Source organism: Nicrophorus vespilloides, unplaced genomic scaffold (genome assembly GCF_001412225.1).
Source record: "Nicrophorus vespilloides isolate i.1.1-1 unplaced genomic scaffold, Nicve_v1.0, whole genome shotgun sequence".
NCBI classification, from domain to species: Eukaryota; Metazoa; Arthropoda; class Insecta; order Coleoptera; family Silphidae; genus Nicrophorus; species Nicrophorus vespilloides.
In genome coordinates this window covers 1-12,983 of record NW_017097309.1, presented here as the reverse complement: position 1 = coordinate 12,983, position 12,983 = coordinate 1, and the positions used below count along the sequence as shown (strand labels likewise).

Here is a 12,983-nt window from a genome sequence, read left to right as displayed (position 1 = left end):
GAAAAAAAAATGAAAATCAAACTTTGTTCTGTAATTACCAACTAAAAATCAATATTCAAATTTTTTTCATGAACAACTTTCGAATTTCCCTCAAATTTTAATTTTTCAAACTCACACTTTGTCATCTAAATGAAGAATTGACAATGAACAATTTTTTTTATTGAAATCATACATTTATGCAATAACTAGAGCCAAAAAATAATATTGAAAAGCAAGTCATGAAGTGAACAAAATATACTTTTTTATGCTTGAATTTGTTTAGTTTGCAGTTATTTTATACCACTCTGACCAAATATTTGAAAGATTCTGTGAAGAATCCACAATTTAGTATGATTTTTTGTAAGGATATGTTAAGATATGATTATTTTTCTGTACGAATTTTTCAATAATATCAGAGAATTTGGTTATTCTTGATGGATGTTGGTGAAATGTAAAAGAAATATGCGAATAGATTTGTTCAAATTTATTTATTTATCAAAATCAGATCGTCAATATGTACAGACTTATTCTAGGAAGTAAGGTTTGTAGTAGCAATCGCTCAGCGGCAATTCTTCGAGATCAGCTCTAAGAGCTTGCTGCGCCTCGAAAATCGGATCTTCGTATATCAATAAATCCGATCCGCAAAAGGTGGGAACCTCATATAAAGGTGTCTGCAGCTGATCCGAGTCACCAGTGCACGATTCAATCGGCCACTGTCCGAGGTAAGGTCTAACTGATTGCTCTGCAAGGAACTTTGGGACGTTGTAGACGACACCATCAGTTCCGCACACCTTTTCAGTGATCAAATACGATTTGCAAACGCCTCCGAGTCTCCACCTCAAACTCGGATTCCTTTTCAAGGCAAAGTGGAAGAGGCAATCGTTCTTGTAGTTGATTCCATCCGATCCGCACATAGTGAGCGTTCCGATGTCTTCGCAAACGTAATCATCCCAACCGGAGTACTTGCACGTTCCGTGGAAGTTAATAGTCAGAGTGTCATCTTTCTGCAATTCAAGGTTGAACTGTGCTTCGTTTTGGTACGTTTTTCCGTTGGATGCGCAAATCGGATCGTAACCAGTTGGGAAAGCTGCGTTCACTTGAGCAGCGGCGGCTAAAACAACGATTAAAACACACTTCATTTTTGATTGTGACTGCTTGATCATTTCAACACTCCTTTTATACCGTTTCTTCCTTGTAAAATTAACTTATTTGCTCAAGAAGACAATACCGGTATTGTTTCACTAATCCTTTAATTGTTCTCGATGACAATCATTTATTAAATAATTATATGTTTTTTTTACACTAAAGTCTCAAAAATACAAGATTAAATTAAGTAAACTTCAAGTTTTGCAACTTAAATCGATCAGTTTAATAATACCAAATCCACAATACTTTACCTTAAGACAAATTTCTAAAATTGAAAAATGTCGTGAAAGAAACGTTTTTTACACAAAAATCTCATATGTTAAGTAAACTTCAGTATAAGGTCAATATAATAGCAACTTTAATTAATAAATTCATTAATAATATCAAATCTATAATTTTCGTAAAGTGTCATAAAAGAAGCGTTACTATTTTGATTCACCGCCATTTCTTTTCTGCTACGGTTATGTCACTTTTCATTTATCCATAGCATACTATAAACCTTACAATTTCATCTAAATAACTTATTAACATGAAATCAATCAAGTTGAATAAAATATTCATCAAATTCTGTTGCACAAACATATTTGCACATATTTCATTATTAAAATTACGTTTTTTTGTTTTAAACAAATTCAGATTAATTTTTGTATTTTGTCATGAAAAAGCCAATTTCGAATTTGATTAATCCAATAGAAAATATCCATTCATGAATGTAATATGTAATAATTTTGAAGAACATTTTCAAATCCAATCATTTCTATGATGAATTTTGTGTAAGTTGTTCAATTTTTTTAGTCTTTTACATGAATAATAGTTATCAGAAAAGTTCAAACTGTTAAAATCTTCGTAGAATATGAATGTATGTGATTTCATTGAAAATGTTTGTACTGTAACAAAAAAATTTCATTGATTCATAACAATTTCATTATGGTTGTTGGATGATGGTAAAATTTAAATAGATTTGTTGATTATTATTTCGTTTATTTAAGATGGTCAAATCGTGAAACATGCATAGATTTATCCTTGGAAGTACGGTTTGTAGTAGCAATCACTCAGCGGCAATTCTTTGAGTCCTGGTCTGCGTTCTTTCTGCTCCCAGAAAGTCCTTATCTCGTATATCAAAAAATCCGATCCGCAGACAGTGGGAATCTCCGGATCAGGTTCAGGTGCAGATTTGGGTGGAATTCCGTGAATTGGACGTTCTGTAGTACCTCTTGGACCTGATGGAAGAGTTATTGGTCGTTCACAATACTCTTTCGGCCACACTCCGAGCTGAGGTCTGACCGATTGTTCGGCAAGGAAATGAGACCCAAGGTACTTTTTGCCATCGCTTCCGCATACTTCAGAGGTTTTTTCGATAGTGCGACAATGACCACCGTTCCTCTTCCTCAGAATCTGATTCCTTTTAAAGGCAAACTCGAAGTAGCATTGGTTGCTGTAGTTGTTTCCATCCGAACCGCAAATATTCTTAGATTTCTCTTTGCTGCAGATAAGTTGATCCCATTCAGAATACTCGCACGTTCCCTGGAATTTAATTGTTAAACTGCTGTCCTCTTCTGCAACTGCACGATTGAACTGACATTCGTTATCGTAAGTCACTCCGTTTGAGGCGCAAATCGGTTCGTACCACGGACATGGCGTGAAATCGATTTCAGCGCTGACCGAGGCGACCAAAACTACTATCAAAACTAACATCATTTTGATTGTGACTAAATCATCGGTTTCCCTCATCTTTTATACCGTTTCTTCCTTGTGCTATAACAATAAACTCGCATCATCTTATTTGCTCAAGAAGACAAGACAATACCCGTATTGTTTCACTAATCTTTTTCACTAATTGTTCTCGATGACAATCACTTATTAATTAACATAATCTTCAAGATTTTTTAACACATAATCTTATGTGCACGTGAATTTTCATTATTTACTTGAAAAATACAATTTTCTATATTCAAAAACTATTGTTTTCTTAATTTACGAGTTTGTTTTCAATAAATTTGTAAAAATTTCATATTTTTTTGCTGAAATTCGATTACCGAAGTTTCTATAAATTTATAAAATTCCAAAGATATTTAGTTTTTATGATAAATTTCTTAAATTCTCAAATTCGAAGAGATAAATTTAAGAAATTTGAAAACTTTTAACAATTTCTGTTTCTAGAAGTGTTTGCTTCTTCGTAATTTTCTTCAATTCGTAGAAATTTTGATTATAAATTTACAAAAATTTTGAAAAAGAAAGATTTTTTGAGAAATTACAACGAAATTTGAAAACATATCATATTAAGTTTGCTTTGGGAATTTTCCATTTACTTTTAAGCAAAAATTACTTCTATTTTAAATTATTGGCCTTGATGGCCTCGCTTCTAAAATATGCGTTTAAATGTGCAATTTGCATAGATAACTTATAGTATAAAACCTGTTAGACTTCGCACATCGATCACAGTTTGTTTCAGTAAAATGAAAGTAACAGTTCTGACTTTGTGTCTTTTCGCTTTGGCTACGGCCTCAGCTTCTGCAGACGACTGCATCTGCACCAGAGAATTGAAAGAGGTGTGCGGATCTGACGGAAAAACCTATTCCAACAAGTGCACGTTTGAGTGCGCCGGGAAGAAGGACGATTCCCTGAAGATCGTCAAGGATGGTAAATGCGATGAACAATGCGTCTGTCCTGCCCTTTGGGCTCCAATCTGCGGAAGCGACGGTAAAACGTACGACAACGAATGCCTATTGAATTGTCGCGCAAAAAGTAATCCAGGTTTGAAGAAGGTGTCCAATGGGGCTTGTCCATGATAAAACAAACGAATTAGATGACAGTGTTACCAAATAAATAATCGTGAATTGATTTTGTTCTTGCTTTTTTAACGATTCCTTCCAAGTTTTTCCACAACCAATCTTGAATTAGGTATAAAAACTAAACAACTTTTATTCTTGCATATATTTCTAAAACTTACACTTTTCAAAACATTTAATATAGCAAATTCATATATTGTGGGTTTATGCTGGAGTGACGATCAAATGTTGGGCAACATTGAATGGTGGATTTTCTGGTAAACAGAAACTCAATGGTACGATATATTTCAACTGCGCCGCTTCTGCAGCCGGCGCATCGTAGAATGTTCTTCCGGAGCAAACTATGTATCCGCATTCGCCGAGATGCACGAAAGGCGTATTTTTATGCGGTGTAATGATAATTTTTCGGTAGAAGCAACTGTTGAAGTAGGTGACTCCGTTGGGTCCGCAAACCGGATCGTAGACAGCTTGACAAACACCATCGATTTCAACGTTGGGACCAGGAAGGCAACCCTCTCTGGTATAGTCGATGGTCAAGTTGGGATTCGCACGTGCAGCTCTGTTGAAGAAAGCGATGTTCCCGTAATAGACGCCGTCCGATCCGCAAATTCTCACGGAGAGCGGTTGGCAGACGCCGTAATGCAAGATGGGTGTTGTTATGTAACAACTGTTTTTGTAGGTTTTTAGGTCGTAACCGCACACTGGATTATAGTTTGGTGGACAGTCTGGTCCGGCGTAAGAACCGGCCGCAATTGTTACCAACACTACAATCGAAGCGAGCATCTTTTTGATTATGAGTTTAGAAGCATTTTCCGTCAGTTTATATAGAAATTTTGTTGACTTATCTTTCTTTTGTTACGAATCAAACAATCGAAAGCTGCAAGTAATTATCTAATTGTTCGTGTTATCTAATTAAATCCTATAATGATATTAGCATTACTCATTAAAATCTAGTTAACAATGATTTATATTTCATAATTAAGAAAACTTAATTTTTTAACAATAGATGGCGTTTCTTTGAAATAAGTTTTGTTGGTTATATACTAGTATGATTATTAAAATAAAAAAGTAAAAAGCTTGCCCAAATCTAGTTCATTTATCTATAATTATTTTTCATAATTAGAAAACTTAATCTGTTGACAATAGATGGCGTTTCGTAGAAAGAAGTTTTGTTGGTTATATACTAGTATGATTATTAAAACAAAAAACTATAAAGTTTGCCCAAATCTAGTTCATTTATCTATGAATTATTTTTCATAATTAGGAAACTTAATCTGTTGACAATAGATGGCGTTTCGTTGAAAGAAGTTTTGTTGGTTATATACTAGTATGATTATTAAAACAAAAAAAATAAAAAGTTTGTCCGAATCTAGTTCATATGTCTATGAATTATTTTTCATAATTAGAAACCTTAATGTGCTGACAATAGATGGCGTTTTGTTTAAAAAAAAGCTTTATTTGTAATAGAATATTTTTATGAATTATTTTTCATAATTTGAAAATTTAATTTGTTAACAATAGGTGGCGATTTATTGTAAAAAGTTTTGGTGCTTGTACATTCTGATGTTAACACTTCTATTAATTATTTTTCCATAATTAGAAAACTTTAATATACTATGGTTGTTGATTATTAGTGTAACGATAAAAAGTTGATTCAAAATGTTGATTTTTAATAAAAAAAAAGCTTCACTTATTAAATAATAGATGGCGTTTCGTTGCAAGAAACTTTAGTGCATTAGTCTGATTATATAAAAAGAGTGATAATTGAAATTTAGTTAGAATTTCCTTTAAATAAATTTCATAATTAAGAAAATTTAATTTGTTAATAATAGATGGCGTTTTGTTACCTTCATAGGTGTATTGAACTAATTACAACTTTTTAATTTCTCTTGTGTTATGTATAAAATCAAAGAAAAAATGTTTTGTTTTTGCTGAATATTGTTTTATTGTTTACAACTAATTATAGATAGTTTTACTGTGGGCCTGGTGCATCTCTGCAATTTCCTTGTTAAACGCTGCAAAAGCTGATGGGTTTTTGGTAAAGTTCTTCGTTTTCGTCTTGTTCTCTGAAGAAAATTTGAACATCGTAAAGCAAACCATCAGATCCGCAAATCAACGGGCATTCGCTGTTGTGTCTCTTCCTCAGACTCGGATTCCTTTTAACAGCGAGATCGAAGAAGCATTCGTTCTCGTAGACGAATCCGTCCGAGCCGCAAACCGTAATCAAAATTTCTACATCATATTCTCTGCATTGAATAAAATCGAAACTGGACGGCTCACATGTTCCACGGAATAACGAAGTTATGGTGTTGTCCAGAGACACGGCGTAGTCGAAGAGGCAATCGTTATCGTATGTGATTCCATTCGATGCGCAAATTGGTGAGAGGATCAACGGACAAATACCGTGTTGGTATTGAGCGGTGACAGCCGCAGCCAAAGACGCGAAGATGATTATACTCCACTTCATTTTGTTGAGTGTACTTGTAGTTCGGATTTCCTTTCCTTTTTATACTAGTTATCCCATACCAATAACAATATCCGATTCATAGCTTATTTACTTAAAAAGACAATACAACTATTGTTTATGGAATTATCCCTAATCTTCGAATTAATTATACAAAGAAATCAGCAGACAAGTTTTGTAGATTTCCGTAACAATAATTTAAGAAATCATATTTTTTTTTCGCATTAACATATTTATAGAAAATTTATATAACTAAAGATTTCTATATTAACTTTTTGAATTGATAGTCAAAATTAGTTTATTCATTAATCCCCATGGTAACTGTCATTTGACACAAATCATTATACAAACATTACCATTTTGTTTTTATTTCATTGAGGTTATATCACTTTTCATATGACAGCAAATGTCTGACACTGACACTTAAGTATTACATGTATCACAATAACTAAACTCGTAAAGTCATTTTTACAGAAGTTTGTCTTTACGAATCGTAGTTTTGTCAAATATTGAATAACCAATTGGTAACTACTAATTCATCATCATCTTTGAATCTGGTATTTCCGTGTTTAATGAGCAATTAAATACAATAATATATAAAAAAATATGTAACCAAATATTTCTATATTTACTTTTTGAATTGATACTCAAAATTAGTTTATTCATTAATCCCCATGGTAATTGTCATTTGACACAAATCATTATAGAAAAATTACCATTTTGTTTTTCTTTTATTGAGGTTATATCACTTTTCATATGACAGCAAATGTCTGAAAATGTCTGACACTGACACTTAAGTATTATATGTATCACAATAACTAAACTCGTAAAGTCATTTTTACAAAAGCTTGTCCTTACTAATCGTAGTTATGTCAGACATTTAATAACCAATTGGTAACTACTAATTCATCATCATCTTTGAATCTCGTATTTCCGTGTTTAATAAGCAATTAAATACAATAATATATAAAAAAAATATGTAACCAAATATTTCTATATTTACTTTTTGAGTTGATACTCAAAATTAGTTTATTCATTAATCCCCATGGTAACTGTCATTTGACACATATCATTATACAAACATTACCATTTTGTTTTTCTTTTATTGAGGTTATATCACTTTTCATATGACAGCAAATGTCACATCTGACACTTAAATATTACATGTATCACATGATTATATAAAGTTCTAAATTGGTAATTCTATTACATATTTATTATATCTTAAAATGGTAAAGTCATTTAATAACCAATTGGTAACTACTAATTCATCAACAACTTTAAAGAATCGAGTTTTCTTTCGAGTTTAAAGCATTACTGTTTTTGAAACATTACTTTCATAAATAATTTAAACTTAAAGTGCAATTAAATACAATCGAAGAAAAAAACATGAAAACTTCATATATTGACTGTTTCTAAACAAGTACAGAGTTAATATTTAGAAAACCCTGTTTCGTGTTTATTTGTATGTCTTTAACATTGTTCAATTTTATGGAAATTCTCCAAATTAAAAGAAATCTGTAAAACTTATAATTGTTTTTTTTATGATTTAATCATTGATGTTAGATAAGATTATTCTTAACTACAGATTTGTGATGTATAAGATCAAGGAAGGAAATAAAATTCAATATTATTGTTCATTTTTTTCTATATTTTCTACAAATATTTATGAATTTATGAATGGTTGTTCTACTGTGAACCTGCTGGTTTATTCTTCGCATTCACTGTTGTGTCTCTTCGCTAAAGCTGGATTCCTTTTAACGCCGAGGTCGAAGAAGCATTCGTTCTCGTAGACGATTCCGTCCGAGCCGCAAACCGTATCCAAACTTCCTGGTCCATAATATCTGCATTGAACTATATCCCAATTGGACGGCTTACATGTTCCACTGAATAATGAAGTTATGGTGTTGTCAAGAGACACGGCGCGGTCGAGGAGGCAATCGTTATCGTATGTGATTCCATTAGAAGCGCAAATTGGTGCGAGGAACATCGGACAATTAGCGGTGACGGCCGCAGCCAAAGACGCGAAGATGATTATACTGCACTTCATTTTGTTGAGTGTACTTGTAGTTCGAATTTCCTTTCCTTTTATACTGATTATCAGATTCATATCTTATTTACTTAAAAAGACAATACCACTATTGTTTGTGGAATTATCCCTAATCTTCGAATTAATTATACAAATGCAAATCATATTTTTTTTTTCGCTTTAATATATATATATAAACTTTATGTAATTAAAGATTTCTATATTTACTTTTTGAATTTATAGTCAAAATTAGTTTATTCATTAATCCCCATGNNNTTTTATTGAGGTTATATCACTTTTCATATGACAGCAAATGTCACATCTGTCACTTAAATATTACATGTATCACATGATTATATAATGTTGTAAATTGGTAATTCTATTACATATTTATTATATCTTAAACTGGTAAAGTCATTTTTACAGAACTTTGTCATTACAAATCGTAGTTTTGTCAGATATCAATTTTGTCAGATATCCAATTCATCATCATCTTTGAATCTGATATTTCCCTGTTTTAAAACTTCATATATTGACTGTTTTCCAACAACTACAGAGATTTCAAGTAAATATTTAGGTTCGAGTCAACCCTTTGCAAATTTCAAAAAACGTTCGTTACATTTTTGTATGTCTCTAGGATTCTTCAATTTTACGGAAATTCTCCAAAATAAAAGAAGTCTGTAAAACTTATAATTGCATTTTTATGATTTAATCATTGATATTAGTAACTACAGATTTGTGATATATAAGATTAAGGAAGGAAAGAAAATTCACTATTATTGCTCATTTTTTTCTATATTGTCTACAAATAATTATGGTTGGTTATACTGGTTCATTCTTCGCATGGACCGTCGTGTCTCTTCGCTAAACCTGGATTCCTTTTAACAGCAAGATCGAAGAAACATTTGTTCTTGTAGACGACTCCATCCGAGCCGCAAATTTTGTCCGAAAATCCAGGTCTACTTGGGTTTCCACAAACTTGTTCATCCCAATTGGACGGTTCACATGTTCCATAGAATAAGAAAGTTATGGTGTCATCCTGTGACACAGCGTAGTCAAACCGGCATTCGTTACCGTATGTGATTCCATTCGAAGCGCAAACCGGTCCGTAGATCAACGGGCAAATACCGTGTTGAGCGGTGACAGCCGCAGCCAAAGTCGCAAAGATCATTAGACTACACTTCATTTTGTTGGGTGTACTTGTTGTTCGGATTTCCTTTCCTTTTATACTAGTTATCACATGCTAATAACATACTTATCTCTTATTTATTTAAGAAGACAATACAACTCCATAATCTTTGAATGTATTGTACAAATAAATGCAAATTATTAGCCTAATTTAATAGACGAAGTCATAAATTTACTATTTTTTTGGCTTTAACAAACTGCATACAATTACAGAATTAACAAAAAAAGACTTCTATTAAGAACATACATTATGGACAGTTTTTTTAGTTGTTCCCTATGGTAACTGTCATGTCACGTTTGTCATGTTTTTTGATCGCCATTTATTTTCTTATTGAGGTTATATCAGTTTATATTTGACAGATAGTATCAGATTTGACACATAAATATTGTATCTTATACACATAATTTATTTATGTTGGTTGTTAAAATTATTTTTATATTTTCAAATATTGTGCTTTTTCCTTAAGATAAAAACAAATTATGTTCTGTTTCGAGACCAATTTCGAGGAGTCTTCATTACGTTCCTTTGTTTTTTTTTTTTGTAGTTTTATTGTGGTTATGTCATTATTATTTAATTTGACATTAAATGTTAATTTTGACACTTGCAATCAAAATAATATTAGTTGACATAATTAGTTGTCAATGTTATTTTAACAGTTATTTATTAAATTATATTGATGCAATATCACAGAAATCTTCATAACTTAGAAATAAATTATAATAGTTATGGATAATTTTACTGTGAGCCTGGTGAACCCCCTCCTAATTTCTGAACGGGCTGCAGTAACTCATGGGTTTCTCTTTTGTTCTCTTAAGAAAGTTCATCATTTTGTTCAGTGTACCTCTGTCTAATTCGTATTTCCTTTTATACCAGATGTCCCATGTCAATAAGCATCAATTAAAGCTATTGTTTCAATTGTTGCTTAAGTAAATAAGAGTCATAAATATACAAAACTTCACTTAATAGTTATCTTACAAACTGTCATGTCATTATAACTTCATGTGAGAGCAAGTGTCACATTTGACATTTAATTGACATATTGCATATTTCAAACTCAATATTTAAATTTGTTTCCTTGTTTGTTCATTATCTCCATGGCAAGAATAATGTATTGCCTACTTATTTCGCATGCATAATTTGTTTGTTTCTTCACATGAATTTCCATATGTTATCAAAATATGACAAAAAAAATACGCAAATTCATATAGAAATTCATTTCAATAATTATTTACTTTTAATACCAATGATTATAGCATATTGATCTAACTGATTAAGAACGAATTAATTATTGTATTTAATACAGATTGGTGACTTTATTATTAACAACATTGAGGGAAATTAAATAAATGCAATATTTTCATTAATTTCATGATACTAATAGTTTATTACATAGGAATTACATTAAAATTTAACATTTAACAACGTCCTTCCCTGACCTTGACGATTGACTCAGTTCTTGCGGCGCAGCTGAGAAGACACGAGTTATCGTAGGTTTCTCCGTTGGAACCGCAAACTGGGACGTACTCTCTGGTGCAGATGCATGCACACTCTCCATAGAAGACCATCTTCAACGAGGAATCTTGACGAGCCAAGCACAAGAGTTCGCAAGGGTTAGAGTAGGTGTTACCATCGCTTCCGCAGACCGGATTCCAGAGGGCTGGGCAGATGCAAGTCGGAGCGTTGCTGCACTTTCCACGGTTGACGATCTGAAGATTTTCGTCGCTTCTTGCGGCGCAGTTGAAAACGCACTCGTTACCATAAGTTTGTCCGTTGGATCCGCACACTGGTTTATGCTCGAAGGTGCATCTGCAGTCCAATGAAGCCGAGGCCAAAGCCAAGGAAGCCACAAGGAGGAAAGCTGCTGTTGATTTCATCTTTGTTCTGACAATGTTTCACAATGTTCTGATTCCAACTAAAATTTCGCGAGACTTTTATATCCTACCTCATTTTCGCTTTATTTGCACTGATTAGATATATTTTATGGGTGCAAACAGGTTGCATCTAACACCAAAATATTCCAGTTTTTTTTTAATATTTATTTAAAGATTGCAGATTACAATTTTTTCAATTGTCATCTTCACTGCAATTAATATTATTACACGTTTTACAAATTACTTGCAAATCTTTATATAATATGAACAAATTTAAAGAAATTCTTCAAATACAAAGACTGATTAATTTTGTATGTTCATTTAGCTTAAATTTGTAATACTAAATCTTTAAGTTATTTATTGAACATATGAGCTAATTAATCGTCAATTTAAACTTGTAATATTAACAAAATTAAAGGATTGCAGTTTTCAAAAAGTCTTCATAGATTAATTTGTAAATCTTCTGTTACATGATAAACTGTTACATTGCGTTTTCTGTCTGTATTTACTCGTTTTTTTTTTGCATCTCCGTATGGGATTAAGTTATTATCAAACATCTCCGAAAAAAGCGAAAGTAAGGTAAATAATGCGATAAAAATGTTAGTATATAAAGAGTGCATTTTTTGGCAAAAAGTCATCCGACAACAACAGTCCAAGCAATCAACAGCAAAGATGAACTCAATCGCAACCCTCTTGATCTTGTCCATCGCGGCTTTGGCCTCCGCTTCGAAGGACTGCGTCTGCACCTTCGAGTACCGTCCGGTCTGCGGCTCCAACGGACAAACCTACGGTAACCAGTGCGTCTTCAACTGCGCCGCAAGGAGCGACCAAAGTCTTCGCGTTGTCAACCGCGGTGAATGCGCAGAGACACCGAAATGCGCTTGCCTTTCCATCTGGAATCCGGTCTGCGGAAACGACGGTAACACCTACTCCAACCCGTGCCAACTCTTCTGTTTGGCCCAGACGGACTCCACCTTGAGGATGGCCTCAAGGGGTGTATGTCCATGCAGCTGCACCAGGGAATATCAACCGGTTTGCGGATCGAACGGAATCACCTACGACAACATCTGCATGCTCAACTGCGCGGCGTGGACCAGCGATGTGAGAATGGTGAAGAGCGGAGATTGTTGAGGATAGAAAACCAATTTTACAATTTACAATAATAACGATAATGCACTTAAATAAAATATGACCATCTATATGAAAATAGTTTTTCAATTCACCGAAACCACAAGAAACACCCTTTAAATTTCCTACATAAAATTGGGCGCTCAACTTGGGGCACCTCTCTATAACCAAATAATCCATTATCTGCTAAAGTATAGATACATTCTTGTGCTCTTATCCACATTGCTGTAATTGCGTTTCAAATTTTAAAAAATGCTCGAAAAAGGAGTGTTTTCACATTTCATTGATTTTCTCAAAACTATAATACATAGAATGAATCCAAAAGATGCATATGAAAGCTGAATGTTTGGGGAATCTAGCAAGTATGATATATTACTGTGGTTTTATC

At 32.9% G+C, this 12,983-nt stretch overlaps 9 protein-coding genes across 9 annotated transcripts; 2 read left to right on the top strand and 7 right to left on the bottom strand.

Annotated features, from left to right (window-relative positions):
- Window positions 1-448: 448 nt before the first annotated feature.
- LOC108559728 lies at window positions 449-1,118 on the bottom strand. The gene has a single exon (XM_017917073.1). It carries the CDS (start codon window positions 1,116-1,118, stop codon window positions 504-506), a length of 615 nt encoding a protein of 204 aa, XP_017772562.1. The 3' UTR covers window positions 449-503.
- A 1,024-nt stretch (window positions 1,119-2,142) lies between these two features.
- Window positions 2,143-2,856, bottom strand: LOC108559726 (ovoinhibitor-like). Its single transcript, XM_017917071.1, has one exon. It carries the CDS (start codon window positions 2,854-2,856, stop codon window positions 2,143-2,145), a length of 714 nt encoding a protein of 237 aa, XP_017772560.1.
- A 725-nt stretch (window positions 2,857-3,581) lies between these two features.
- Window positions 3,582-3,914, top strand: LOC108559725 (serine protease inhibitor dipetalogastin-like). The gene has a single exon (XM_017917070.1). It carries the CDS (start codon window positions 3,582-3,584, stop codon window positions 3,912-3,914), a length of 333 nt encoding a protein of 110 aa, XP_017772559.1.
- A 204-nt stretch (window positions 3,915-4,118) lies between these two features.
- LOC108559724 (serine protease inhibitor dipetalogastin-like) lies at window positions 4,119-4,697 on the bottom strand. Its single transcript, XM_017917069.1, has one exon. It carries the CDS (start codon window positions 4,695-4,697, stop codon window positions 4,119-4,121), a length of 579 nt encoding a protein of 192 aa, XP_017772558.1.
- A 1,225-nt stretch (window positions 4,698-5,922) lies between these two features.
- Window positions 5,923-6,381, bottom strand: LOC108559723 (ovomucoid-like). Its single transcript, XM_017917068.1, has one exon. It carries the CDS (start codon window positions 6,379-6,381, stop codon window positions 5,923-5,925), a length of 459 nt encoding a protein of 152 aa, XP_017772557.1.
- Window positions 6,382-8,086: 1,705 nt separating this feature from the next.
- LOC108559722 (ovoinhibitor-like) lies at window positions 8,087-8,428 on the bottom strand. Its single transcript, XM_017917067.1, has one exon. The coding sequence runs from the start codon at window positions 8,426-8,428 to the stop codon at window positions 8,087-8,089; it is 342 nt and encodes a 113-aa protein (XP_017772556.1).
- Window positions 8,429-9,239: 811 nt separating this feature from the next.
- Window positions 9,240-9,578, bottom strand: LOC108559721 (thrombin inhibitor rhodniin-like). Its single transcript, XM_017917065.1, has one exon. It carries the CDS (start codon window positions 9,576-9,578, stop codon window positions 9,240-9,242), a length of 339 nt encoding a protein of 112 aa, XP_017772554.1.
- A 1,378-nt stretch (window positions 9,579-10,956) lies between these two features.
- On the bottom strand, window positions 10,957-11,480 carry LOC108559730 (serine protease inhibitor dipetalogastin-like). Its single transcript, XM_017917074.1, has one exon. The coding sequence runs from the start codon at window positions 11,468-11,470 to the stop codon at window positions 11,012-11,014; it is 459 nt and encodes a 152-aa protein (XP_017772563.1). The 5' UTR covers window positions 11,471-11,480; the 3' UTR covers window positions 10,957-11,011.
- Window positions 11,481-12,123: 643 nt separating this feature from the next.
- Window positions 12,124-12,674, top strand: LOC108559731 (serine protease inhibitor dipetalogastin-like). The gene has a single exon (XM_017917075.1). It carries the CDS (start codon window positions 12,140-12,142, stop codon window positions 12,596-12,598), a length of 459 nt encoding a protein of 152 aa, XP_017772564.1. The 5' UTR covers window positions 12,124-12,139; the 3' UTR covers window positions 12,599-12,674.
- Window positions 12,675-12,983: the final 309 nt, after the last annotated feature.

Bases quoted from the DNA above. Each gene is read 5' to 3' on its own strand.
- LOC108559728 (XM_017917073.1), bottom strand. From the start codon at position 1,118: ATGAAGTGTGTTTTAATCGTTGTTTTAGCCGCCGCTGCTCAAGTGAAC.
- LOC108559722 (XM_017917067.1), bottom strand. From the start codon at position 8,428: ATGAAGTGCAGTATAATCATCTTCGCGTCTTTGGCTGCGGCCGTCACC.
- LOC108559723 (XM_017917068.1), bottom strand. From the start codon at position 6,381: ATGAAGTGGAGTATAATCATCTTCGCGTCTTTGGCTGCGGCTGTCACC.
- LOC108559721 (XM_017917065.1), bottom strand. From the start codon at position 9,578: ATGATCTTTGCGACTTTGGCTGCGGCTGTCACCGCTCAACACGGTATT.
- LOC108559725 (XM_017917070.1), top strand. From the start codon at position 3,582: ATGAAAGTAACAGTTCTGACTTTGTGTCTTTTCGCTTTGGCTACGGCC.
- LOC108559726 (XM_017917071.1), bottom strand. From the start codon at position 2,856: ATGAGGGAAACCGATGATTTAGTCACAATCAAAATGATGTTAGTTTTG.
- LOC108559724 (XM_017917069.1), bottom strand. From the start codon at position 4,697: ATGCTCGCTTCGATTGTAGTGTTGGTAACAATTGCGGCCGGTTCTTAC.
- LOC108559731 (XM_017917075.1), top strand. From the start codon at position 12,140: ATGAACTCAATCGCAACCCTCTTGATCTTGTCCATCGCGGCTTTGGCC.
- LOC108559730 (XM_017917074.1), bottom strand. From the start codon at position 11,470: ATGAAATCAACAGCAGCTTTCCTCCTTGTGGCTTCCTTGGCTTTGGCC.